Source organism: Pristis pectinata, chromosome 3 (genome assembly GCF_009764475.1).
Source record: "Pristis pectinata isolate sPriPec2 chromosome 3, sPriPec2.1.pri, whole genome shotgun sequence".
Lineage (NCBI taxonomy): Eukaryota > Metazoa > Chordata > Chondrichthyes > Rhinopristiformes > Pristidae > Pristis > Pristis pectinata.
This window is the reverse complement of record NC_067407.1, coordinates 121,721,780-121,748,009: the sequence shown is the minus strand read 5'-3', so window position 1 is coordinate 121,748,009 and position 26,230 is coordinate 121,721,780. Positions and strand designations below refer to the sequence as shown.

The 26,230-nt window shown below is 36.2% G+C and overlaps 1 protein-coding gene across 1 annotated transcript in view; it reads right to left on the bottom strand.

Annotated features, from left to right (window-relative positions):
• Positions 1–747: 747 nt before the first annotated feature.
• The window catches only part of LOC127568014 (exportin-5), a 67,950-nt gene continuing 42,467 nt past the window's right edge, over positions 748–26,230 (bottom strand). Inside the window, 16 exon segments of the mRNA XM_052011260.1 lie at positions 748–2,417; positions 3,449–3,613; positions 5,627–5,764; positions 8,471–8,578; positions 8,786–8,871; positions 9,122–9,212; positions 9,401–9,431; positions 9,956–10,010; positions 10,453–10,551; positions 11,431–11,476; positions 16,311–16,409; positions 17,230–17,289; positions 17,291–17,366; positions 18,016–18,115; positions 18,922–19,019; positions 25,360–25,541. Coding sequence (XP_051867220.1) covers positions 2,262–2,417; positions 3,449–3,613; positions 5,627–5,764; positions 8,471–8,578; positions 8,786–8,871; positions 9,122–9,212; positions 9,401–9,431; positions 9,956–10,010; positions 10,453–10,551; positions 11,431–11,476; positions 16,311–16,409; positions 17,230–17,289; positions 17,291–17,366; positions 18,016–18,115; positions 18,922–19,019; positions 25,360–25,541 — 1,590 coding nt within the window. The 3' untranslated portion in view covers positions 748–2,261.

Here is a 26,230-nt window from a genome sequence, read left to right as displayed (position 1 = left end):
AAATAACAACTGTTTTTCTTTAATAAACATGGTTTGCTTAAAATAAAAGTGAACTGCTATAATAACAACAATCAATTGACCAATGAATTTAGGAAGGTTTAAACAGCACAGGTAGTTAACATTAAGCATGTTACTTAGATCATATGCAATCTTGTATCAATATTTCTTCCATTACATAACACAACACAAACAAATTCACTTTTTCTACAGATAAATTTAGGTATATTCTCTGCATGTTTACATCAATAGTGTTTAATAAAAAATAAACTGATAGTCCTATTGTATACCAACTATTAAATCAGCATCCAACTTGACCAGGTCATCAAGCTACATTTTCCTTTTCAAAAAAATTTAACATAATATCTTGGCCAATATTCACACCCTTTCCCCATATTCTGCAAACCACAAGTTATTCAGGTTATTATTTGAAACCTCGTACAACGAAAAAAAACTTTGAAAATGTTTACCAGGATGTAGAATAAAAATGGAATTCTCAAACTTATTTAAACAGCATCCAAACACAAGAATTTTGTGCGTGTGAACGTGTGCATCACTTGTAATAAATCACAATGGTAAATTCAATGTATTCGAAGTGTTTTAGAATATTTGTTCAGGGTGGGCTGCATAGAACAAAGAACATGGAAAAGAAGTCATAAATACAAGTCTTTTTTTCTGCCTACATCAGCTGGACTTGTTGCAAATCATTATCAGATGTTCTAAGTTATTTATTGACAAGGCCAAAAAAAGCAGAGTCTAAAATTCATTTTATTGAAATAAAAATCAAAGCAAAAATGACAGTATTTTCTCCCAGTTCATTATCATTCCTGTATTAAGTTTGAAAAAAAAACTGAGGAAAGTTAAATAATGTTTTTTTGAAGTTCAAAGGTCAGAAAGTTGAGTAGCATTTTATGGTACTCAACCCAAAGGAGCATTATAGGCCATCATTATGTGCATTACACTTAACTAATTTTGAAGCCAGACCAGAAATTAAAAATTACCCTAAGGAAACATGCAATGCAAGTGCTTGAGGTATAAATAAAAAGCAATGCAACTTGACATGCCATGTTGCAGACATAAACAATGATGGGTTTCAAAGTTTAACATCTCATGCTCTTTTATAGTTGGCAGTTCCTTTTAAAATGTGAGAAACTAATTTGACCTGTACTGAATATGTGCCAAATGCTGACATGTTCTATTAAATTCATTCTTTAAAAAAAATATAGATCACAATGTTCATTGCAATAACAGGAGTCCATTAGTACTTCCAAAAGTGAACAGTTTTTTCAGTTAATAATATGCCAAAATAGAGAGGAAAAAATAAGTTGATTAAACCAAATACTTTGATGTTTTAATCAATTACTAATCAGGTGAGCTCTGACTACAGGTTCCACGCAGCTGGGAAAAACAATAGAAAGAAAAACAATCGTGGAGATTTGGTCTCCTTTACAGCCACTATAAAAGACTCTTCCACAAGAATTCATGGAACAAAAACAGCCATTGCTTTAATGTTAATTTCCAGTTTGTTTTCAAAATCTACATTTAAAACACATGGAAGGTGGTGCAATATGATAATACTAAACAAAAGCTAAGAAACATTTTAAAATGAAGTTACTGGTTCCCATTATTTTCTGCTTCTGAACTCATGAGACTTGATTTTTTTTAAAAATCAATCTTCTGCAATAACGTGGGTCTGATTCTTGACATGCATTCAAGATAAACTTCCATACACAAAACTGGACAGACAAGTTTAATATTAAACAATGGCATACAAAATAGTTTAACAAAACTTCAATGTATTCTGATTTTTTTTTAAATACAGCGAGCACAGACATTGTCAGGATACAACACTTGGAAAACAGATTGCTGCAAACCCAATCTATGAATTCAATTTTTGAAAAGGTTAAGGCATTTCATAACAATATACCACAATCAGTTTATAGTTCTTTCAACCACAAAATGCATTACAAAGTTTATTCAGGTTGGATAGTAGAATGAATAGTGAAGCTGTTTTTCTGGGGCTTAACTTTCACCATCAGCAATCAACTAATTAGCAGAAATATCTGGCTACTAATTTGTTATAGTAGGCTTCATAAAAGTCTTTAAGTTGAGTCATCTTAAAATTGCCATTTGATGCTAATTTCCACTATGCTAATGTTGATAAACACTTTACAACTAAAGACAGACTACGTTAAAATCAACATAAAAAAGGTCCATTTTTTTCCCCATAAGCAAGAGTGGAAGTAACAGAGTCCAAGTACTCTTTATATGTCCTGAGCTCTTGGATCAAAGAGTGGAGTAAGGACATTGTCTTCAGTCGTTTCTTCTATCGGTGTAGTAGACTGTGGTTTCGGTTTCTTGAAAAGGGAGGGCAAGTTTTTGATATGTACCTCTTTTTTGAACTTCTGCCCAAGTGGTTTCTGAAGAGGACAGAAAAAGGTTAGTGAAACAAATTGTTTAAATGAGTTAAAGAAATGGGTAGAGGTTAATTATGCACAAAATTGATTGTAAGCATTAATATGCAAAAATCAGACATGGAATACAGACTACATGTAGTCATCCCTCAAAAAGGGATTCACAATATTTTTTCACAACTTTGCTTTCTCTTCACAAGTAGAGAAGGACATGTTACTAATTTTCATCAAGTTCTAATACCTGTCATTATTTCAGCTGTTCAATCTAGGACCTATTACACACATTGAGATCTAAAAGAATATTACATTGTGAATTACTTCAGAAATGCTGTCACCGTTGTAGGATACAGCATCTCATGAATCACAGTGGCCAAATGTTTATATTTTAGTCCAAAGAACACACATCCTACATGCAAGTGCTGCCAAATGGCATCTTTACCACCCATGACAAAAGTTGTATTGATCAAACACTACAAGCAAAGCAAATATAAAACTTATTAATTGAAGCCAATTATCTCAGCATGATCAGACATTGAATAAGAGGCTTTTGTGGTTTGAATCCAACAGCACAAATCTTCACAAAGTTCTTTCCCCCCAACCCCACCCCCAAATATACAGGGGTGTGATTTTCTTTGCACAATGCAGTGAAAAGATTGTTAAAGGAAACCAAGCATTTTTCGACCATCTACAAGACATATCAGGACTGTGACAGCATTTGAGCAAATGAGTGCAATTCCAACAGCACTTAAGCATGACACCATCCAAAACACTGCAACCCACTTAATTGGTACCCCATCCACAATCAACTGTGCAGAGGCTCAATGTGTGCCATCTATTAAATGCACTGCATTTACTCATCTTAGATATTCAGGCAGTCCCTCCCAAACCTGCAACCTCACCAGCAAGGACAACCAGAGCTTCAGTCAGAGAATTAAAGCAGCATAATTAAAACAGACAAGTGTTTTGTGAATTAATAATGTAACAATAATTGGACTATTAACATATCACATCCAATGTGAACCAGATACCCAACTTACCCCAATGCAGCCTGACAAGAGTTTCTTAAAGAGATCTTTTCTCCTTTTATCCCCCATTTTATGAGACGATGGGTTCAGAAGTTTTGTATCAAACTGATCCAAAGCATCGCCAGAGATTTGAGGAACCTGCTGCATCACTGTTTTTAATTCAGGATAACGTGGTCTCTACAAGTGGAGTTCAAAAATAAATCAGTTAAAGTCAACATTTCATATTCAGATTTTTTTTTAAATCAATTAAGTACTTGGCTTTGAGGAGACTCAGCAAAACAAGCTCCTGCCGAAAATCAACAGAAAATTAATTTAAAGAGGTGTTGTGAAATAGACAGTGAATCTGATTTGTGCAATGATTCGTGCAATGATTCAAATACTGTTACTTCTTAACCAACAGAAACAATTTAGAATTACAATTTTTTTCTGGAATTGTACAGGGATAAGAATGTTCTACATTGAATTCTCAGTATCCTATTTTCCATTAACACTGATTTAATAAATATGAAACTGAAGTCACATTCCAATTCAATCAAGTTACAAGTGTCATCCTCTGTTCAAAAGTAGAGTACTCGCCCAATACTGAAGTTACTAATAGAATCCAAAAATTTCAATGCCTTACTGAGGGAATGCTTCACTTTCAGAAAAAGCTTTTGAAAGGGAAAATAGGCCTTAGTTCATGCAAATCCCCAGAATTATTTAAGGGGAGCAGGTGACTTCAGGTATTATGGCCTAAACTAAACCCTCAATCAACTCCCATCAAAACCTTTGCTTCATTGCTGTATTTGCCAATGACAAAACTAAGCAAGTCAAAGACTGAGTGGAATTTGGAACTTCATGAAACTGGAAAACATGTTATATGAATTCCAGTCGGTTCTTTAGCCACAAATATAAACTTTAATCAGCCTCAGGATATGGTGTATACCATTTGCAACCGAGATCAGGAGATTTCTTCACCCAAAGTGGTGAACCTGTGGAATTTTTTTTGTATATAAAGTGACAGAAGGCTATGGAGGCCAAGTCAATATTTTTCTTAATCCCAAAGGAATCAAGGATACATGTGAGAAGCCAGGAACAGGGTACTGAAGTAGCTGACCAGCCATGATTGTGTTAAATGGTGGTGCAGGCCCAAAGGACCAAATGGACTACTGCTACCATTTTCCATGTTTTTTCGGAAGAAATGCTAGAGTGTATGGCACAGAAAGTTGAAAACAGTGCCAACAGTCATGATATATTTGAAGGAAGAGAGTTCAGGAGGGAAAGAGATAGATGGACGGAGTTTTAAACGAACAGTATTTAGCACAGTAGGGTAGGTAGTCGAGATACTGCCTCATAGCTCCAGTGACTCAGGTTTAGTCCTAACTGCTGATGCTGTCTGTGTGGAGTTTGCACATTCTCTATGACTGCATGGGTTTCCCCCAGGTGCTCCAGTTTCCTCCCACATTCCAAAGATGTGCAGGTTGATAAGTTGATCATCCACTATAAATTGCCTGAATTATGTTGATAAGTGTTAGAATCGGGGGGGGGGGGGGGGGGGGGGGGGGGCAGGAATAAAATAGGATTATTATAAATGGGCACTTGATGACTGGCACAAGGTCAGTGGGATCTGTTCATGACATAAATCAGAATGTTAAACGTGGGTGATTGGTAGACCTAGAGCCAGAGGACACAGTTGATGGGTGAGCAGATCTAGTTAAAGGCAGAGCAATTTACAAGATTGTGACGGTTACTTAAACTATCTGTAAACCACTATAGACTTAAATTACGCAACAAATAAAATTGAAAGCATCTCCATATAACTAGATTTCATGGTCAGTGAAGCCAATAAAATACAACAAAGGGTTGCTCCGAAGATTGGGAACAATGAAAGAAATCCTCCCTCTCAACTGATCTGCACTGTAACTAGAGCTGTAAACCTAACAAAAATTCTTGCCTTAATCTTCAGAACAGTTCATCATTTAATTGCAGATGGTGGATCTTCTGTACGCAAATTGATACTTTGTTCCCTACCCCAATGAGGATACTTCAACAAAATACACAAATTATAACATCAAGGTTGTGAGCAATGCTATGTGAAAGTATTTTGTTTATTGCTAGGTGCTTAAAATAAAGCCATTCCACCCATTCAACATTCAAATGGCATTAGAATCCACAAATTTTAATACACTTGCTCATCAGTCAGATGCTTACCAGTGCCTCATATATCATGAAAGCAAGATTGACCAATGCTGCAAGGCAACCTTCATGTTGTCCATGCATCTGCAACCCTCGAAGGACACTCATGAAAAACCAACTGGCTGCATCAGAATGTAGAGTTGCAGACAATACCTGAGTGCAAGAAAAAAAAGATACAAACTGAACATTAAGTTTTATTAAAAACATTAAACATCAACATTCAAGTGCTAAAGAACATACTCAGGAATCCCATAAGGAATTTGGCAAATGGAATGAGAAAGCACATCCAATTGTTACGGACTCAGTGAATGTCCCTTTAAGATAGAGTGTGTGTGTGTGTGTGTGTGTGTGTGTGTGTGTGTGTGTGTGTGTGTGTGTGTGTGTGTGTGTGTGTGTGTATGGCGTGCTTACGTCAATAGAAGATAAAGGACGTAATGCCGTTATTGAAGAAGCAAGGGAGAGAGAAGGGAGAGAGAAGGGAGAGAGAAGGGAGAAGAGAAGGGAGAGAGAAGGGAGAGAGAAGGGAGAGAGAAGGGAGAGAGAAGGGAGAGAGAAGGGAGAGAGAAGGGAGAGAGAAGGGAGAGAGAAGGGAGAGAGAAGGGAGAGAGAAGGGAGAGAGAAGGGAGAGAGACACCAGCCTGCTAGTTTTCTCTTTCGATGGATGAGAAACTATAACTGTGTCTACCACTGAAATCCATGTATGGAAGTTGGAAGTAATCCGGTGGAGTTCACTTTGTTGCTGACCTGTAGAAGGAAACAGGTATTTGTGTGTGGACGACCACGATTCGGATGCTTTTCGGGGTGAGGAAGTCACTACCGAGTAAACACTGGAGTGTCATTTGGGTTCCATCGTGGAACATTTGGATTTCGTATTTACTCTCTCTATATTTTTCTACATCTACGTCTTATCTTCTGACAACGGTGGTTGTTGAAGAAGCCCTTGCTCATGTTTCACCTTATGGCTTGCGGAACTGAACTTTAAGAACCATTCCGGAACTTGGAGTTTGGGACTTTGTCACACACACACACACACACACACACACACACACACACACACACACACACACACACAAAGAGTTTAGTTTCGGGGTTAACGTTCAAGGTTTAACATTTTTGAATTCTAACATACCAACATTTTTACTTTTATTTTACGTATTACCATAAGTAGTGATTAATAAAATAGTTTTTAACACTGAATCATGCTCGGTGTGTTTCTTTTGTTGCTGGTTTGTAACACAATCAAAAGGGGCAGGACAATAGAAACACAAATTTCATCTCTATCTATGAAAGGCATGAAATGAATAATAATTGTTTAACTTAAATAGAAAAGACATTTTAAAAAATTACTGAACTAATTGACTAACAATGAAATGGACTAGCTTTTTTTTAAAAAAAATGGGAGTGTTTTCACAAGTTTGTGCAGTAGGTACCAGTTTTCACCCAAGTTTATATGGTATGGGAAAATTACTCCGAAAAATCTGGTGTAGAATGCAGCCACACATTGGGCCAAATCAAGCTGACTGACAGTGGTCAGCTGTTTGGCATCAGGATGTCTCAGATTTCCATATATGCTTAGCCAAACATAGATGCTTGAAGGCAAGCTGAAGGTCAGATGCCAGCAAATCTGATCTTTCATCCACTGTTGGACTCACCATTGAACCCAGAACAGGATATACACATGCTGAGGAGAGAGAGATTGTTTGCACTTTGCATCTGGCTACTCAGTATTACACTATAATGACTTAATGGGATCACCAACCATGTAGAAAACAAGTTGATGCTCATTAGTTTACAGACAAATAATTTAAAATACTGACATCCAAGGCCAGTCACTCAGAACCTGCCCTACCTCTCAGGTGCATCAAATCAGCTTGTTCAACTCTGCATCTGGAAAAAATGTGGAGGTGGACACCACAGTTTGTGGACATGAGCAGGGGACAAAGTCCAAGAAAAGATTGTGCTGCAAGGGTGTTCATTTGAATATGTTGCAAGACAGACTCTGAAATCTTTAGTTTTCTCACATATTGGTATCGTGAAATTAAAAAGTGAAGTGATACTAGTATCACTATATAGGTGATACTAGAGGTTGTAGTAAACACTGAATATAACTGGGGTAATTTCTGTAACATTTGACAATGCATTGCTTGCCAAGAAACAAAACAAGAAAAAATATTTAAATAATTTGACTGAAAGACAAGAAACGCCAGATGCCAAAAATCTCAAATAAAAATAGAAAACGCTGGAAATATTCAACTTCAATTGAAGTTTGTAATTAATCAATTAATATATAGAAAATGAGATATACAGGAATATCTCAAAAACAAAAGTGAAAAATCAATCCAAAGTTGTTAGATTTACAAAAATGCTTTTAGTTTTAAAGCATTAATTCCAAATAATTTTTCCATTTTATTCTACACAAATACACCATCCAGATTTGTACATCTCTGATGCAATCCTGGTTAATGTTGTGCTTCATGGATCATCAGAGTTACACAGCACAGAAGCAGGTCTAACTCATCCATGCTAACCAAGTTGTTTACTTGAGCTAGTCCCGTTTCCCCACGATAGAGTTGTGGAGTTATATAGCACATTAGCCAATGGAGGTGGAAAACGTGAAAAAAAAAGAACAGACTATACTCCTATTACTGCTCACTGATCACCTATTGAAAAGGAAGCATAACTGCAGGAACGGGACTGCTATAGGCATGAAGAGCCTGTTAAATTCAAAATATTACAATGCAGAATTCACAAGAGGACTGCATAACCATCTTAGCAACCAGAGAAGTTCTGTGAATCTCAAATCTTCAGTGTGACTGACCAAATTCAGAAGCCTGGCCAAAACACATGGCCCATACTTGCCTGCTTTATCAATGGCCAGCAGAGCTGCAGAGTTGCTCGTTGGCACGTTATAGTGTCATTCCAAGTGACAGCACTGTAAGCAGTTGCCAACAATGCTTTACAGATTTCCTAAGACAAATAAGAAAAACACAGTTATAACAATTAACATCACACTTAAAAACTGGTTGATTTAGTCTGCTCCAAAATAAAAATCACATGAAAATATTACATATTGAAAAATGAAGAATAAAGGCTCGAGTCTAAAATTCCTGTTCCTTAAAAAAACATTCAACCAAAACATTTTTGCCAGTAAAAGGGAAGTGCATATCATTTTACCTCAGACTTGAGCAGACACTTTCCAAGATCAGTAAGTTCTTCAGATCCAACATGTGGACCATCATTTGTGTTCATCATTTCATCATCTATTAAAAAGACCACATGTTTGATACAGTATCAACTTTTCAACAGTAAATTCAACACTGTTGTATATAATCAGGAAGAGGTAGTATCTCCTAGTGGTTGAAGTTATAACCTGGCACTAAATGTAAACTGAAAATTTACAGATTCCATCCAAACTTTAAGCACATCAGAAGAGCATCTTTGAATCAAACTGCAAATTTGAATTTTGCCCAAAACACTTTTGATATTATACAATGGCAGAAGGTTATCAACCTGAAACACTGACTTGTACTTCCATTTCTCTCCACAATGCTGCCTGCCCAGATACATTTCCAGCATTTGCTATTTCAGATTTGTAACATCTGTTGTTTTTGTTTTTAAGATATTTATATTCAGCAAGGCAATGACAGCATCAACTGACGTACAAGGACTTTCTTTTTGAAACAAGTCATCCTAAAACCCATATTCATCCGAGTAATCCAAAGGAGAAGGCAGAGTTGTAAGGGCAATCTGATTTGATGGCAATGTATCCCTAATCTTCAAGGAATATACAGGGAAGAAATTCCGCAAACTTGAGCCAACCCTTGAAAAAAAAAGGCGTAATTTCTTTGGTCTACTACTGGCTGAAGAAAACAGCAGTTTGGACAGGAAAACAGACAAAGTGAGCAGGGCCAGGCTTTCCAATTCGCCAGTGAAAACTGGAGAATTTCCATATTTGCACTGAATACAGGAACAACATCTCAATACAGTTCAAGCAGAACATTTCTGTCCAAATAAATTATAAATCTGTGGTGCAGGACAGTAACAAGCAATTTACTGTAAATATAAGTAGTTAATGAACAATTGTTTTATAATCCATTAAAGTGGCTGCTTGTTTCAAATGCAAATTATTTAACCTGACACTAGGTTTCTTCTTAGAAGGCATGTATTGTTACCCTAGAATCATACCCTCCCTCAGCAGCACAGACATTTGATCAGGAAAATTTCATTGCAGCAGCTACTGGTATTATTAATCTAAAACAAACATTCTAAAACTATTTCTGCAAACCTGAGATACATCATGTAATGTTTAGATTGGAATATGAAAATCAAGTCCTGACTACTTACCATCCATATCCCCCTGATATAGACTCTGGGCCCTTCTTAACACAACAGCATACAGCTGGAAAAAAAAAAAGTAAATATTCAAACCCAACATTTATTACAAAGTTGTGAGCTCTAGAGAGTAGGGAGCTAGGTGGGATCACACACTTGGTATTACAAACAAACATAATGAACTAAATGGACAAGCCTATTGATTCCTGTCCTCCAGTTTTGTATCTTTGCATATACTGAGTAATAATGAGACAGAGTGAACAACAAAATGAACAGAGGTAGATGGGTGGTGGAAGAAAGAAGGATGCTTAATCAAAGGATCAGAAGAGTGAAAACTAAAACAAAACAAGATTTACATCAATGAAGTCATCTCCTCTTAGATGTTGTTTTAATGGTCTAAGCTCAAAGGCAATTCCTGACTTCACTGAAGTACATAAATAGATTATTTTTCCAAATTCAAAAAATCTTCTCCACATAGCTTTCTTTGTGCAAGAAAGTCTACTCCTTACTCATTAGATCAATGGATTCACGAGTGAGAAGGCGTGTTAGCTGTTCATCCAGCATTTCTTGGGACTCTGGATTCTCCTCAGGACCACCACTTTCAGCCTAAAAGAAAATCAAAAACCTTATAACCCTCACAGTCAGAAGCAACAAACTGATATTACTTAAAACAAATAAACCATGAATTATTTAAAATTGCATTTAAAATGCCCAATGCTCTTTACTCTCAAGATGGTGGCAATCAGCAATTTTTTTTAAACTTCTGCAGTCTTTCAAATGGAAGTGCTCCCTCTATGATGATGAGCAGGAACTCCAGGATTTGGACCGTTATATAATTGTGGCTATTATATTTCCCAGTTGGTATAGTACGTGACTTGGAGGAGAATCTATAAGTGGGCAGCATTCCCAAGTACATTCCTATCTAAATGGTAAAGTAGCCAAGGCAGGGAACTACAGTGCTTTTTGAAGGTGATACTCACTGCAGCCAAAGTGCATCAATAGTGGATGTGTTAATATTTAGGATGGTAGATGGGATACTAATCGAGTAACAGCTTTATTGGAACAGTCGAGCTTCTCAATTGTTGTTGGAGTGGGAATCAAAAAGTTGGAGTCAAAGCCAATGAGGTAAAGGAGTTTAAACGGAGACCAACTGTAGAAAAATGTGCAGCACTTGCTAAAATAGCAGCATAAATTAGCAGCTAAGCAACAATTTATAGCTTGCTAGCAGGATTCAAAATCATGATAGAATTTGGACAACTATGTAAAGGAAGTGAACAAAAACACAATTTCATCAAAAACTAAACCCTCATCAGTCCCAATATTTCCACCTTCAAACAAGTAAAATTACCACTTAACATAAATCAAAATTATTGCATCAGGTAAAACATATCTGCATAATATTTAAGCAATATCTGTATAATATTTAAGCAATTCCTAGACAATGATCATCATGGTTTTAGATCTTGACACTGTTACATTTACTTACTCCAATAGGCCTCTTTGGTTGATGACAACCCATTTGCCACTCAGTCTCTGGAAGAATAAAACAATGATGTAGAATAATATACTGATTCATGGCAAATAATCAAACTTGAATTATCAACAGGCTTAAATGGAGAGCTGTGGAAAGGGACCCGCAAACCTAACCAGTTCCAAGGCTTCTTTTGCCTTCAAGTCCCAAGCCCTCCTCTGTACACATGAACTCAGGCCTCCTGATCATGTCTGAACACACTTGCCCCAACTCCTGATTGTCCAACAAAAACCCTGCCACCAGCATCGACTACAACGCATTTCCCAACTCCTAACCAACTCTAGACCCAAGCTTCCCTTACACTACCCTTCCCTACCACCCATTACCCCACTATCTACCCATTCTACATTAGGTATGCTGCCAGTCTTTCCATTACAGAAATGCTGAAGGAGATACCCACCAATTGTTCTATCACAAACTACACTTTAGGTCTCATGTGCATGGCAACTTTGCTGTGTCAAGGCAGTCTGACGCAAAACTAGTCTAGCAAGCCCAGCTGTGTCATAGAATTTGCAGCCACTGTTATTTTGAATACAAGATTTTTTTCTACCATCACCAACAAAGAACACAAGGATCACCAAGATTTACCCAAGAGGGGCCTGCCACACACAAACTCACCACTCCCATTTCCCACGGTTGCAAACTAACCCAGTATATATCCACATGGCCAATCTTATAAGCCAAGTCCCTCTTGGAATCAAGCAGGTAAGCCATGAACAATGGTCACAGTAACAATATAACTGGGTCATATAGGTGGGTCAGAATAAGATCACCAAACAACTCCTCTGCAAGCCATATTCAGCAAAGGGCCAACACCTGCTGTCTGCTGAGGCTGTCAAGTTTTCAATGCTTTCTAAAATATCCTAATATTCAGAAGTATTTAAGTAGCAAAGAAATTAAATTAAAACATTCAAATATTAATTTTTTTAAAATACTATTTAAAAATATCTTGTATGTTAAAATAACATAATGTTTATCTTAATGTTGCCTGCAGCTCTACAGCTACCAATCAAATGAATAGTCTAATCTGCCACAGAGTCAAAAGGAAATCTGAGCTGGCTTCTGCTCCAACTTTCAAACCCATTGCAATACCCAGAGGCACAGCCAGGAAATTGCCAGTACAGCTCATCTAGCAAGATGATGACTTCTACATTTGCCCAAGAATGCTGAAACTGCCAGCACTTAACCGGGTAAATGCCAGCACTTCCATGTGGGACTGCCAACAAAATCCAGCCAAAGTAAAAAATATCTATCTCAAGATTTATCTTGGCATTTTATGCAAAATGTCTAAGTATTTGAGGCAGTAACAATACTCAAAATATTCTATTTAATTAAAATATTTTTTTAAAGATGGTTTTGGCAAGCAGACATTACTTTTAAAAGACTTCAAAAGTTGGATATTTTATTGGACCAAGATGACCATATTTCTGTGCAGTTCTGAAAGCTTTTCCCCCCTTACATGCGATTCATTGCCAAAAAACACTAGCACAAAAACAAATTCAGAATATTAAGAAAACAGATTAACAATCTAGGTTTTTTTAGCTTGGGTTGATACTTTTCATCCAGAATGTCACATAATGCTCAGTTTATTGGAACCACCATCCATTTCAGTATTCCTCAATCCACCCTCCAACACCTTTGACTTAAATCATAGATCAGAGAGAACAGCAAACTATTTTACATTGAGCTAGATGGTCCTAAACTGAGAAGCTACCTTGCTTTTGCCTCCTACAGGATACCCAAAGTTGCACATGCATTTTGTGGCCACATAGCTGCAAAGTACCTAGATTTTTCCACCACAGGTATTGCAAAAGTCATTGTGGTCCATGAGTAGCAATTTGATTCAGTACAATACAAACCGAGAGCCCACCCATTGACACAAGTACAGCAGAGCTGTATCACAATGGTGCAGTGGGTGGAGCTGCTGCCTCACAGCTCCTGACCTCCAGTGCTGTCTGTGTGGAGTTTGCATGTTCTCCCTTTGACCTTGTGGTGTTTTCCTCCAGCTGCTCTGGTGTCTTCCCATGTACCAAAGATGTGTGGGTTGGAAATTTAACTGGCTTGCCTTTAATTGACCATGTTAAACAATTATTTACTAAGTGGTCCCCACTGTCTTTATCATTGGTAGGCCAAATTAATGCAGTTAAGATGAATATTTTACCAAAATTTTTATATTTATTTCAAGCAATTCCAACTTTTGTCCTGAAATCTTTTTTTGACACTATTGATTCTAAAATTCTTTCACATATTTGGCAGAATAAAAACCCAAGGTTAAGTAAGAAATATTTACAAAAGCTAAAAAAGGATGGTGGTTTGGCCTTGCCTAACTTTAGATTATATTATTGGGCAATTAATATCAGATATTTAATTTTTTGGATACAAGATTCTGACGTAATTCAATACCCCAAATGGGTATGCCTTGAACACCAATCAGTTCTTGAATTTTCATTAGTTTCTATTTTAGGTGCTTCACTCCCTTTTGCACTTAACAAATTAAGTAAATATACGACTAACCCAATTGTTAAACATACAATACGAATATGGTTTCAATTTCATAAATTTTTTGGATTGAATATATTTAATTTGTCAAGTCCCATTCAATCTAATTTTTTCTTTCATCCATCCAGAGTTGACTCAGCTTTTTCCATATGGAAAAGGAAGGGAATAGTATGTTTTCGTGATCTATTCATTGATAACTGTTTTTCATCTTTTGAACAATTGTCTAATAAAATATAATTGCCTAGATTACACTTTTTTCGATATTTGCAGATTAGAAATTTTTTTAAAAACTATTATACCCTCTTTTCCGACACCTTACAAAATTGAAACTACGGAAAAAATTTTAGGTCTTAATCCTTATCAGAAGGGCTTGATAGCAATAATTTATGATTTAATTATGAAAATACATCTAGCATCATTAGACAAAATTAAGAATGAATGGAAAGTGAACTCCAGACATCTATACCTACAGAGACTTGGAAGAAATTCTTCATTTAATTAATAACATCTTCAATGTGTGCCAGACACTCGTTGATACAGTTTAAGGTAGTTCACAGGACCCATATGTCCAAAGATAAATTAGCTCGTTTTTATAACCATATAAATCCTATATGTGATAGATGTAAATCGAATGTGGCTTCTTTGACACACGTTTTGGTCCTGTCCTCTTCTGGAAAAATATTGGAAAGACATTTTTAACATTATTTCAAACGTATTGAAGATTGATTTACAACCTCACCCTATCACTGCAATTTTTGGATTACCAAGGATAGAGTCTGGCCATTTATCTGCTTCCGCTAACCATATGATTGCTTTTGTTACATTAATGGCCAAACGATCCATTTTGCTTAAATGGAAGGATCCAATACCCCCTACTACTTTTCAATGGTTTCTCAAACAATATCATGTTTAAACTTGGAAAAAAAATTAGGAGTGGTACTGTCGATCCTTCGCTTAAATTTGAAGATATTTGGAGTCCATTTATTCAATATTTTCACATGATGTAGATCCCCTTTCAATAACTTTCCAACTTGGAGGAACAGACTTGACAACATAATATTGCTCTGTTTTCTACTGAGAAATTTCAGCCCAGTTTTTTTTTGTTTGTTTGTTTTTTTAAAATTTTTTTTTGTTTAGTTCATATTGTTTACAATTTTTCTTATTGATTTTGGTTTTTTAATTTATATAACAAATCTTTTTCTTTCCCTTTCTTTTATATTATGTTCACTTACTAAGAGATCGTTGGATCTACAGATTTTTCTCTATATTTTATTGTTCTTTATGATTATCTATGCTATGATTGTTATCCTGATCTCTTTGTATTACATGTATAAATATTGATGCTATATATCAATCTGTATTAATTTGAAAACTATAAAAGATTGAAAAAGAAAAAGTTAACTGGCTAATGTAAACTGACCCTAGCAATGTAGGCAAGTGAATCTGGGAGGGAAATTGAGTGGAAAATTGGGAAAATAAATTGAATTTAGCGTAAAATGGGTGCTTGACGTATCATTCTATGACTATATAACCTTGAGTGTCTTCCAACAGCCTGTGCTGCCGGAAGGCCTCTTCCACAGTCTAAATCTCTGTGGATCAGAGACATTTATAAGTGGAAATACATTTACAAAGTAAAAATAAAAAATGACTTGGAAAAATAGTTTCAAGTCAAAACTGAAAATAAATATGAATTAAAATAAGCAAAATGCAGTTACCTTCACCTACCTTTCAAAGAAGGTCAGCAACACCATTCAAATGCATGGGATTGCCACTTATATACCAGCCATTGACTCTCAAAGCAGAGGGACCAGATACAGTAACCACACCTCACCACCAGCTCAGTAATAGAACACAAAACATTACAGCACAGTACAGGCCCTACGGCCCACAATGTTGTGTCAACATTTTATCCTGCTCCAAGATCTATCTAACCCTTCCTTCCCAGATAGCCCTCCATTTTTCTATCATTCATGTGCCCATTTAACAGTTTCTGGAAATGCCCATTTAATAGTTTCTTGAAAGTCCCTAATGTATCTGCCTCCACAACCTCTGCCGGCAGTGTGCTCCATACACCCACCACTATGTGTAGGGATGCTATTCCAGAACACACTGACTTGTGTACTGCAGTTTGCCTATGTACTCATGGAAATCATTAACACAATCTGGCCCAATGTTCCCCCACTACCTCCAGAAAAAAAACCCCACAGAATATTCAAATTTTGAGAATACACATAGCAAAGAGAAACCCAGAAACCTCTGGAGTTTGGGGTACTGCAGCATAATTTCACAACAGCTGAACAAATATCCTTCGGATAGCTTTCTTTCAAATATAATTACCTGCAGTAGATAGGAGAATAGGGGTCCAAGAATTGGGCACAGCACAGCTTCATAATGTTCAGGTGGGCAGGATTGGACCAAAGGCTTCACAAAGACACGTACGCACAAGTTAAGTAATTATCTTGTATTTAATTTGCATTTTCTTCCTAACATTGCATAACAAACAGATAAATAACAGACAGCAAGAAATATTTTTGCCTCATCTCCCTCCATCCTGTCAAATGCATATCCTTGATAAAAGTATGAAAGAGATCTTGCTGGGGAGATCTAGCTATAGCTCAATGCTACCATGCAAAATCCCTCATAGATAATGCCAAAATTTTGCATCACATCTTCACCTCAGTTAACTACGATCAATTATCTCCACTTCAATTTCACATCAAATCTAACCAAATGGTATGTCAGGAAAATGCAGCAATCACGTTTTTATGTGGGCCTTTATGATATTTTTAATAAGCAATTATGATTTTTATCATTAGTAAATTCTGAATAATTATTAATCACTTCAATTAAAAACAAAGCAATTTGTAAAAGTTACTCTCAACAAAATATCCCTCATGGATAATGTACCAAAATGCCTAAACATTAAAAGGTAGTGTCTCAATAAAGATCCGTGCACCTTTGTATCACAAATTCAAATGGGTGACTTATTGAAGCTCTGAAATAAAAATAAAACAAGTTAACATTTCAGGAACGTTCTGAAACGTTAATTCTGTTTCTCTTCCACAGGTGAACCTGACCTTGACTAGTTCCAGCATTTTCAGTTTTTGTTTTAGATTTCCAGCATTTGCAATTTTTGATTATCAAAGGTCTAGCTCAGACTAAAATGCATACAAATTTTCTAATCTCAGTATTCAGTTATCCCAACAGGAAGTTACCTGCCCCAGATTTGTTAAATCAGAAAGGCAAAAAGGATATGGAGCACTGGACGGAGCCTATAGTCAGGAATATTCTCCAGATTCACAAAAGCAGAGTTTATTTACAGATTCTGCAAAATTACTTATGTCGAAAAAATCTTGAAGCATACTTGGTCCAGCATTCCCGAGGATATGAAAACTGTTTAAGAATAAAAGTCAGAATAAATGTAATTTTTAGACATCCAAAACAAATAAACAAACACTATAAACAGAATCAAAGTTACAAAAGGTGAAACTTTATAGTCCGAAATGGGTTGGCATTAACAACATCACATGGAAAATTGAGCTCCAGAAACAAGAACAACTGTGGCACATGGCTTAATCCTTTATCAGGTTTGTGACTGTTGCAATGCAGCTGACCTGTGTCCGAGGTATCAAAAGGAACAACTAATTAAAGCTGCTATCTTTTGACTCATGTTGCCCTCTACAGCTAAATAACCCAACTCCCCTCCATCTAGTACACACATGAAGCAAGACACTGAAAGGGATGCTGACAAGCAACTAATGTACAGGAAGTATATAGCTAAAGTGTTAGCAATCAGTGATATACATTGCAGCATGTCTGTTCTTTGCTCAAAAGTCTAGTTTTCCCAGTGCACAATATAATAAGGAAAGGTAAAATCAAACACCAGAACTCTAGAAATGCAAGTTTATGGCCGAGTATGAAATGGTAGGCCAGAGCAGTATTAATCTTTAATGTACCATTCAAAAAAGACTTGTAGACTACAGACTTAGCTTTCAAATTAAATACATATTAAGAATAAAGTACTGACAAAATTTCTTCCTACCAATTGTCATACAAGGTACAGAAGAATCCTTGCATTCGTTCCAGAACAGATTTGTAGACTGGAGCATCGGCATGATCAAGCAAAGGCTGTGGAATACCTACATCAATGACAAGGCTCATTAGAAGCAGATTCTACAATCTCCCAGCAGTTATGAACTTCAAGAGAGCAAATTTATGGGATTACAACTTAATCTGGCACAAAGATCAAGATGTTCTTTTTTATTTCCATTGGAAGTCTACTTCAGAACATTTACTGACACTGATGTACTGATGTTAGCAGTTCTGATTCAACTTCACATTCTTCAAAATTATTAGTCAGTGATTCCCAGATGCAAAAATTAAGTTAACATGCAATCACCTTGTATTTATTGAAAATAGCATTAATGAAACCAATAACTGACAAAAACAAATTTATAAATTTCAACATCGGAAGTGAAACCACCATTGTGAATGTGAGGAAAATAAACAATAGACAGATTCTCCCTCTTGCTTTAATCAAAACATTTATGAAACTAAGGTATATTTTAAATTTCTCCCAGGGCCTGTATGTGCAAATTGGCACTGAAGATACCAAGATTTGTACTGAGAATCTGCATTGCTTCAGCTTAGGTAAAGGGTCAAAACTGATTTTAAGACATGCTTCAGTTGACCTATATTGTATCTTTTCAAAAAAGATGAGAAATAAATTGAATAGTTTTCTTGCAACAGATTAAGCAGTTTATAAAACTACAAAAAGCATCAAACAATCAAAGTCCAAAGCTCACAATAAGCGATTTCTTACTTTTAAAAATACAGGCTAATTACCCCATAGGTGAGATAAACTTCCAAAATTAAGGAATTATTTTTATTGACTAGGGCTTCACTTTTTTTTAAAAACTTTGTACATATGCATATATAAACTATACCGAGATTGCATTTTTTTCCACTTCCAGCATGTCGTGGGCTTTCATGAAGTGTGGGCTGAGCTGGGCCAACATTTCTGGCAGCCAAAGATTGTTATGTGTCCTGCAAACAAGAAAACATAGTAGCACTAATAAGTTCCAATTCACAATTTTTTTTAATCCCTCATGGCTTGAGCACCATCATAAAAGGGATGTGCAGGCCTTAAAGTGAAACAGATTTAAGACAGCCTAGCCACAAATCGATGAAGACAGGTAGGTCACATAAATCTTCCTTAAATGCCAATAATGAGGGATTTTTGTCCCAAACTTTAAGCCCTGAATCTCTTTCACTTTTTGATCTTGTATCACAGAGCTCCTCTGCAGAAGCCAAGCATCTGTTGAGAGCAAATGATAGGCAACTGATAAACTGGAAGACTTCTACAAGGACCTCTTCAAGCTCTGCACTTTTACTTAAAGTGGCAACAGCTCTTCTTGACTGCCAAAAAACTGAGATGGGGTCGAGTATTCAAAATAGCAATACTCCCCTGCAGGTTAGAGGCTCGAATTGCATGGAACATAATTGGCATAATATTCCTGACAGGTTAATGCCAATTCAAATCCAAGACAAAGGCAGTATTTTTAATTATGACAAAGAAAACACAAACTGTATTGCATCTTTTCATATTCATATCATATACGTACAGACGAGTCAACAGGTGCCCTGACATTTTCCACCCAAACTGTGAACAGATTTTCATCCAGTTTAGTTGTCATTCTCTCAGAGGTTGAATCTGCTGTATATTCTCAGCAGACGTTAATGCAGATTAGAAAATCAAACTCAAGAAACTGATAACCAAGATTGTAAGTAATTTCTTTGATAAAAGCCAAATAATAACAAATATCCAACCAGATAATTGCATGGTATAAAAATGTTTAATTCTAATTAGTTTCTGCAATATTTTATCATTGGAGAAACCAGGTCAAATAAAATTCTGAATCAGTTCAAATTATTTACTGCAAGTATATTTGGGGAAATACCCAAGAGTAAACAAAGTAAAAGTGTCCCCACAAAGTGAAATTTTGGTCTACACAATTGACTAGAATATCAAGTAAACCATTACAACTGTGATGAAAACAAATTCTACTTCCCCAACTCAATTTCCAGATCTGACACTGATGTACATGTACTTAAAGAGGGGACGTGGAGTAGGGTGGAAAAGGTCAGTAACCGCACTTGCCTCCTTCTGCCAAATCTAAGCTTGGCATCACAAACAACAAAAAAATTCTTAAGGTTCAGATCCTTAATGCTGCTCCAATTTGATATGCCCAATATTATTTCTTAGCCCATCCACATTAATTTTTAAAGAGTCACTTATCTTCCCTCACCTGGATTCACTCAAAAATCATGGTTCAATGGGAGTTGGCACTCAGAAGTGTCACACAAAGACAATGTTCCTGGAAGATTGGAGAACCTCTCCGAATCACAAACGTCAGTATGACACACCCTGATGACACCTTATCTTAGATCTTGGCAGAAGAATTTTTTCATCATTTCCATATCAAAAAAAATCTTCTCTCAATTCCAAGTAAATATTTCAACACCATTTCTAGCAAATACATAAAGTCATGACATACATGGAAAATATTTGATGAGTATATGTTCTTACAAGTATGAGGAAGATTAAAAGGAGGGAAGAGGAAGATTAAAAGGAGGGAAGAGGAAGAGTTGGAGCAAGACAACGAGAGGGATGGAAAAGATAGACAAGCAGAGAAGAAAAATAGAAATAGTAATTTAAACAGAAAGTACACAGGAATATTGAGAAAAATACCACTTACCTGCATGTACAAAAATCTAATTTCTACACTTTACAGACTCCATTTAGATTTAATTCATTAATAATAATTAAATAAATACCTGTTTCAGGATACTTTTAAGCGTTTACTGGGAGGTAAAAATCGGATTTTGTTTTTTCAGAATTAACAATTTTACACACTTGATTAGAGTACAATCTAGCCAAAGTCTGTTACTTCAAAATATAGATACATAGTTTATTGCACCCCCTCTCCATTCTGACTCAAACTAATCAACTCTAACAAATACAAAAGGTGTCACATCTTTCTTAAATTTTCTTTTTACTTCAAATTTAAACATCCTTTTAAATGATCAATTAAACTTCCAAGTTTGAGATAATACATTTTCCCCCAAAATGCAGCCAACAATTATACCACTACAATTAACAGGAAGACCAAGCACTCTATCCTGAACAGTTTCACTGATCCTGAATATATTAAATTCCAGATATACTCAAACATTCAAAAGCATGCTATTCAAATGAACATGAAGGCTTTACAACCTCTGAAAATCAAGACACAACTTGTGCACTGCCAAGCTGAAATACTACTTCAATAAGAGACACACTTTTGGCAAACTTGAGCAATGGAGGAATTTGTGAAATTGCAAACTATTAAAATATACTATGAAAAAAAATCAAATGAAATATTTAAATATTTTGAATAAAAGTTGCTGAGAACAGACAAGACATTATTTACAACAGAAAAAGTACAAGGTATGAGGGAACTGATTATAATTTCTATGGTGCTGTCTGTAATACATTACTGTAATCAAATATAAAATTATCTAAACCTAATTTATGAAGGATAAATGAGGTTTCCAAGAAGAAAATTGAGTAAACCACTTCAAGGGGTGGAATATTTACTCAACCAGTATGCAAAAGGTTCTACTGGCATCAAGAATAATTACAGGATCTACAATAATACTATCCAGATGGCCTTAATTGGTCCACACTGGTATTTATGCTCTAAAATTCCCACATTTCTTCATCCAACTTCATCAGAAAAAACCTTCCATTCATTTTTCAAATGCTTATCTAGATTCCTCAAAAACAACCACACTATTTATTCTGAGTAGAAAATTTTCCATTCACTCTGATAATGAAATTCCATCTGAATTTCTGGAGTCTAATGCTGACCTTGTATTTGCAGCCAGTAGCTTTCATCTTCTCCAAAAGTTGAAATCTGTCTACCCTATCAGACCCCTGCCTAATTGTAAAGAGCATGGATTTGCCATCAGATAAACCTATTACAGATCAGATGCTTTAAACAAGTGATGTTACAAACAATAATAAACAGATTTTTATATTTCAAAGCAGAATGACCAAATTCCTTTCTATGCCAACTTCCAACTTGTGGCTCGTGGCATGACTTCACATGTGCAACCGACAAACTACTGTTTGACTGAAAATGAGGTAAATGAGCCCCAGTGTGAAAGCACAAAAAATACTGGAAATCAGGCTAACACTATAGACAAGACATGTCCAGAAAGCTCCAGTAGTTAACAATGAGATCAATTCAGATCAATTCAGAATGAAAGATCAAGATAAGGACACAACAGAGCACTTCTTGTGCAACATTGCTACTTCATGGCACACCTCTGATCTTCAAACTCAAATTTCCGTTCTCTACGAGAATTTCCTGCTTTACTTAAAGTTGCAACTTCTCCAGACACCTTCAATACTTTTGTATTCAAATTTCCCTCCTCACAGTGAATCAAGCTTTCAGCAAACACCATTCAACTCAATTAAAATTTGGTCCAAACAATTCTTCAGACTTCAACCTATATTCAAAAAAAATTCTTTCCTGGTGATTTAGTGTGGCTTAGCCACACTGAATGGAATGGCAAAGACCGAAGGGGTGCAGGTGGAAGGGCAGGGAAGGCGCTTTAGGAGCCATGACAAATTGCTTCAGCACTCCCATGATACATGACAAAACATCAATGATTGCCACTTATCGCCACTATCCAGTGACTATCCCTGGAAGTGCATTGACTAATATCAAGAAAGGATTAATCAGGATTGGAAATTTAAAATCTTCCTCATGTCCACCAGCTCTCCCACCCGAACACCACCGAACTATAAAGAGAGCTCTGGCATCCAAACAAAGCAAGGCATTTTTAAGATGTACCTACAAGCAGCAAAGGCCAGTTAGGCTATCATCAGTGGGGAAAAGCTCTAGTGATCAAAATCCTGGACAAAATGAAACTTCACTTGGGGAAAAAAAACATTGGTTAATTCATGACAATCAACACAGACTTGTTAAAGATACATGCTGCCCAATAAACCTGAGGAATCCTTCCTTCAATGAATTAAGAGACCAACACCAATAGTATATATGGAATGTCAAAAGACATTTGATGCAGTGTTACAAAATAGTATAAGCAATATTAATGCATGTGGATTAAGAGTGAAACCAGAACATCCATAGATTTGGGAAACACATGAGTGATTAACAGTTGTGTTTTTTTTTGGATTGAAGTACAAAATTGGATCACACTTATTTTTAATTGCTAGGCAGGACACAACTTCAAAGTGTGTAAATACCAGTATGACATCAGCAAGTCATACTGGTGAAGTGTGTGGACACATTGTAGCTGAAAATTAATGCAAGATGCAAGAACAGAGACCTAGCTTAAATGGACAAATTTTACGGAGTGGAATTAGACAAACTGGAATGGCTCATTGGAACATAAATATTAAAATTGAGATCTAATATGCATTTAAGATTCATAGAGCAAATATGGGAAAATTGTTTACATAGACTGGAGAATCGGTAACTGGAAGATATGGGCTTAATATAGTTGAAGAACCACAAGGTCGATGATATTTGCTTTTTCAAAAATGTATACGAAGTTGTCATGCCATGCCCAAAAAGGTGATGGTAGTAGGTTCAATAACTTCTTTCAAACAGGAATTAGATAAATACTTATAAAAGGAAAGATTTGCAGACTTATGAGACAAGACCATCATTAATTGGATAGTCTTCCCAATTTTATATTCAGGAAACAAAAATGTGTTTGATAACTACTTTCAATCCCATTAAATTTTCCAAACACATATGCCAATGACGCGACTTGAGAGTCTCCAGGAAAACGTAGCCATTAGTAGCTGGTGACATTTAGTGGGAAGAAGCAACCGAACTCTGCAAAACAGTAAACAGCTGAATTAAAGTGGAAATATTCACAAAATTATCTTTGGTGATCCTCAGAATGGAAGCAAATTCCACTTGGAAATGTGGCATGTTGACAGCCCTGGTTTTCCTCCCTTCCCCCCCAACCAGATTCTGTGTTCTGTTCTTTATCTATTCTGCAGAACTAATTTAAATTTACCCACCACACAAATTCAACTGGATAGCCAAACTGATAACATTTCTCATTAATCCTGGTTAAGCAAATAAGTGGAACAGAGGTCTCATTAATAGGATTAATGAGAACCCAATTTACATATTCATAGGCTCTGCAACCTGATTCAGGCAGGGTTTACCGTTGACCAGTAGGTCCTGGGTAAAATACAGATGGCAATACCAAAGAACTGCAGCAACTCATCGTCCATGATTTTTGGGGCATGTTTGCACAAGGAGAGTGACAAAGCTCTCTCAATATGAATAAAATGTTTAAAATCTCAGGCTGCAAAATTATGCTTATAACAGGTTAAAGTTAACTCTTTGTAATTTAAAAAGTCAAGGATTTTTAATTGTTTTGGCAGACAACTATAGAAAAGAAAATTAAATGAAGAGGTATTCCCCAAACAAACTGGCTGTTAAATAAATTGAATGGTTCAGCAATTGTTTTTACAGTTAAAACAAGAAACGGCTCAGACTGCACATGAAAAGTTCTGAACTTAAGTTTTAGCAGTAAGGCCAACTTATACAAGTCATAGAAAAATAGTGATTTATCAATGTGTTCAATACATTATACCAGGATTTTAATTCTATTCTTGTTAATCATGAATAGGAATATATGTTGTTAAGGCAAATGACCATATAATGCATTGAACAAAATGCACCAGGACACTTTTTGTTTTAAAAGATATGAACATGATAGGCTTTCCAACTTCCAGATTTTAGGATGCAATTGAATTACTTTGAATGTGTGTGAAAAGTTCGTGAGTAAAAAAAAAAGCCAGTTTTTAAAATTAGATAGAATCCTCCTCACAAAAATGTGAATAGCCAATCGGATTTTGCTCCATCCGTATGATCACCAGCAAGTCTTAAAGAACTAACTTACCTGGATACATACCTGAATTTTCTTCTCAGTACAAAAATAAAATAAAATTTTGCAGAAAAATTCAAGTTAAGCAAGATGACTATGTTTGAATTGGGACACATTCTATGTTTAGAACTAAATAGTGATTTAGGCAATGCAAAACAAATCACACCGTCTAAATTATTACTCCTCATCTTCCTTAACCATGATGTAATACAAGGTTTTAAGCAACAACATCCAAGCTCAAATGAAGGACTCGGTAAAAGAGCACTATGCAGACTGGCTGATAAGTGCACTTGTCATGATATTCATTTTCACTGATTCAAGACCATTTTCTTGGCCTAGATCCAGTGTTGGTGTAATGGCTTTGGTTTACGTGCTGCTACTCTTGTCCAACTTGATTCACCTTATCAGGGCGAGCAGGTTGTCAAGAAGTTTGATGACATGCTCAGTGCAGGCGTTGCGGTAGATCGGAGCCCCGCTGGGTGTGAATCCAACCACGAACCCTCCGGCCTTTGCCTCCTCCAGGTCAGTAGGCCAGCGAGCCCGCTTCACAACTCCAAGTATGGTGTAAACACACAAGCTGATCTGTCAAAATAAGGTAAAAAGCAGAGATGAAAACTCTGGCGAAACTGAATTGACCTTTACCAGTAGTACCTGTGGCTCAATACCTCAGGTTACTGTAGTCACAAATCCTGATTGCAACTAATTGTATTGCAACAGTTAGGGACAGCGGGCTTCGATCAGGAATATTGTGCGTTGAAAACGCTGGCAACGTGCATGAAAGTGCAAAGAATTTCAAAGGGTGGTATTGCACACAGATGCTCTGCAAAGTCTTTTGTATCTCCATGCCAAACACTTTTAATATTGGAGACAAAACAGCAGATACACAATTAAGTCTCACTGCATTCTAAATCCTTGCCTTTACCAGAAGACAATCCTACAAAACACTTTCTACAAACAATGTAGAATCATAATGGACAAATCAGGCTTGACCTCTATTACAATATCTGACCTAACCTCTCGGGCTATTAACAGCATAATAACGATTTTCAGAAGGAAGTCTTTCTCTTCTCAACACTTCCATCCCAAAAAGGCACAATTGTGGCAACTCTGGCCAACAATATCTGAAGGAAATGCAACAATCATAAACTGTACTTCTAGGTCTTATTATAATTCTGAATCATACAAGCTACTCCACAACCTCCCAACAGAACATATTCTGTCCACCATAATGAAACACTGCCACAAACAAATGAAACACTTTCCAAAACAAA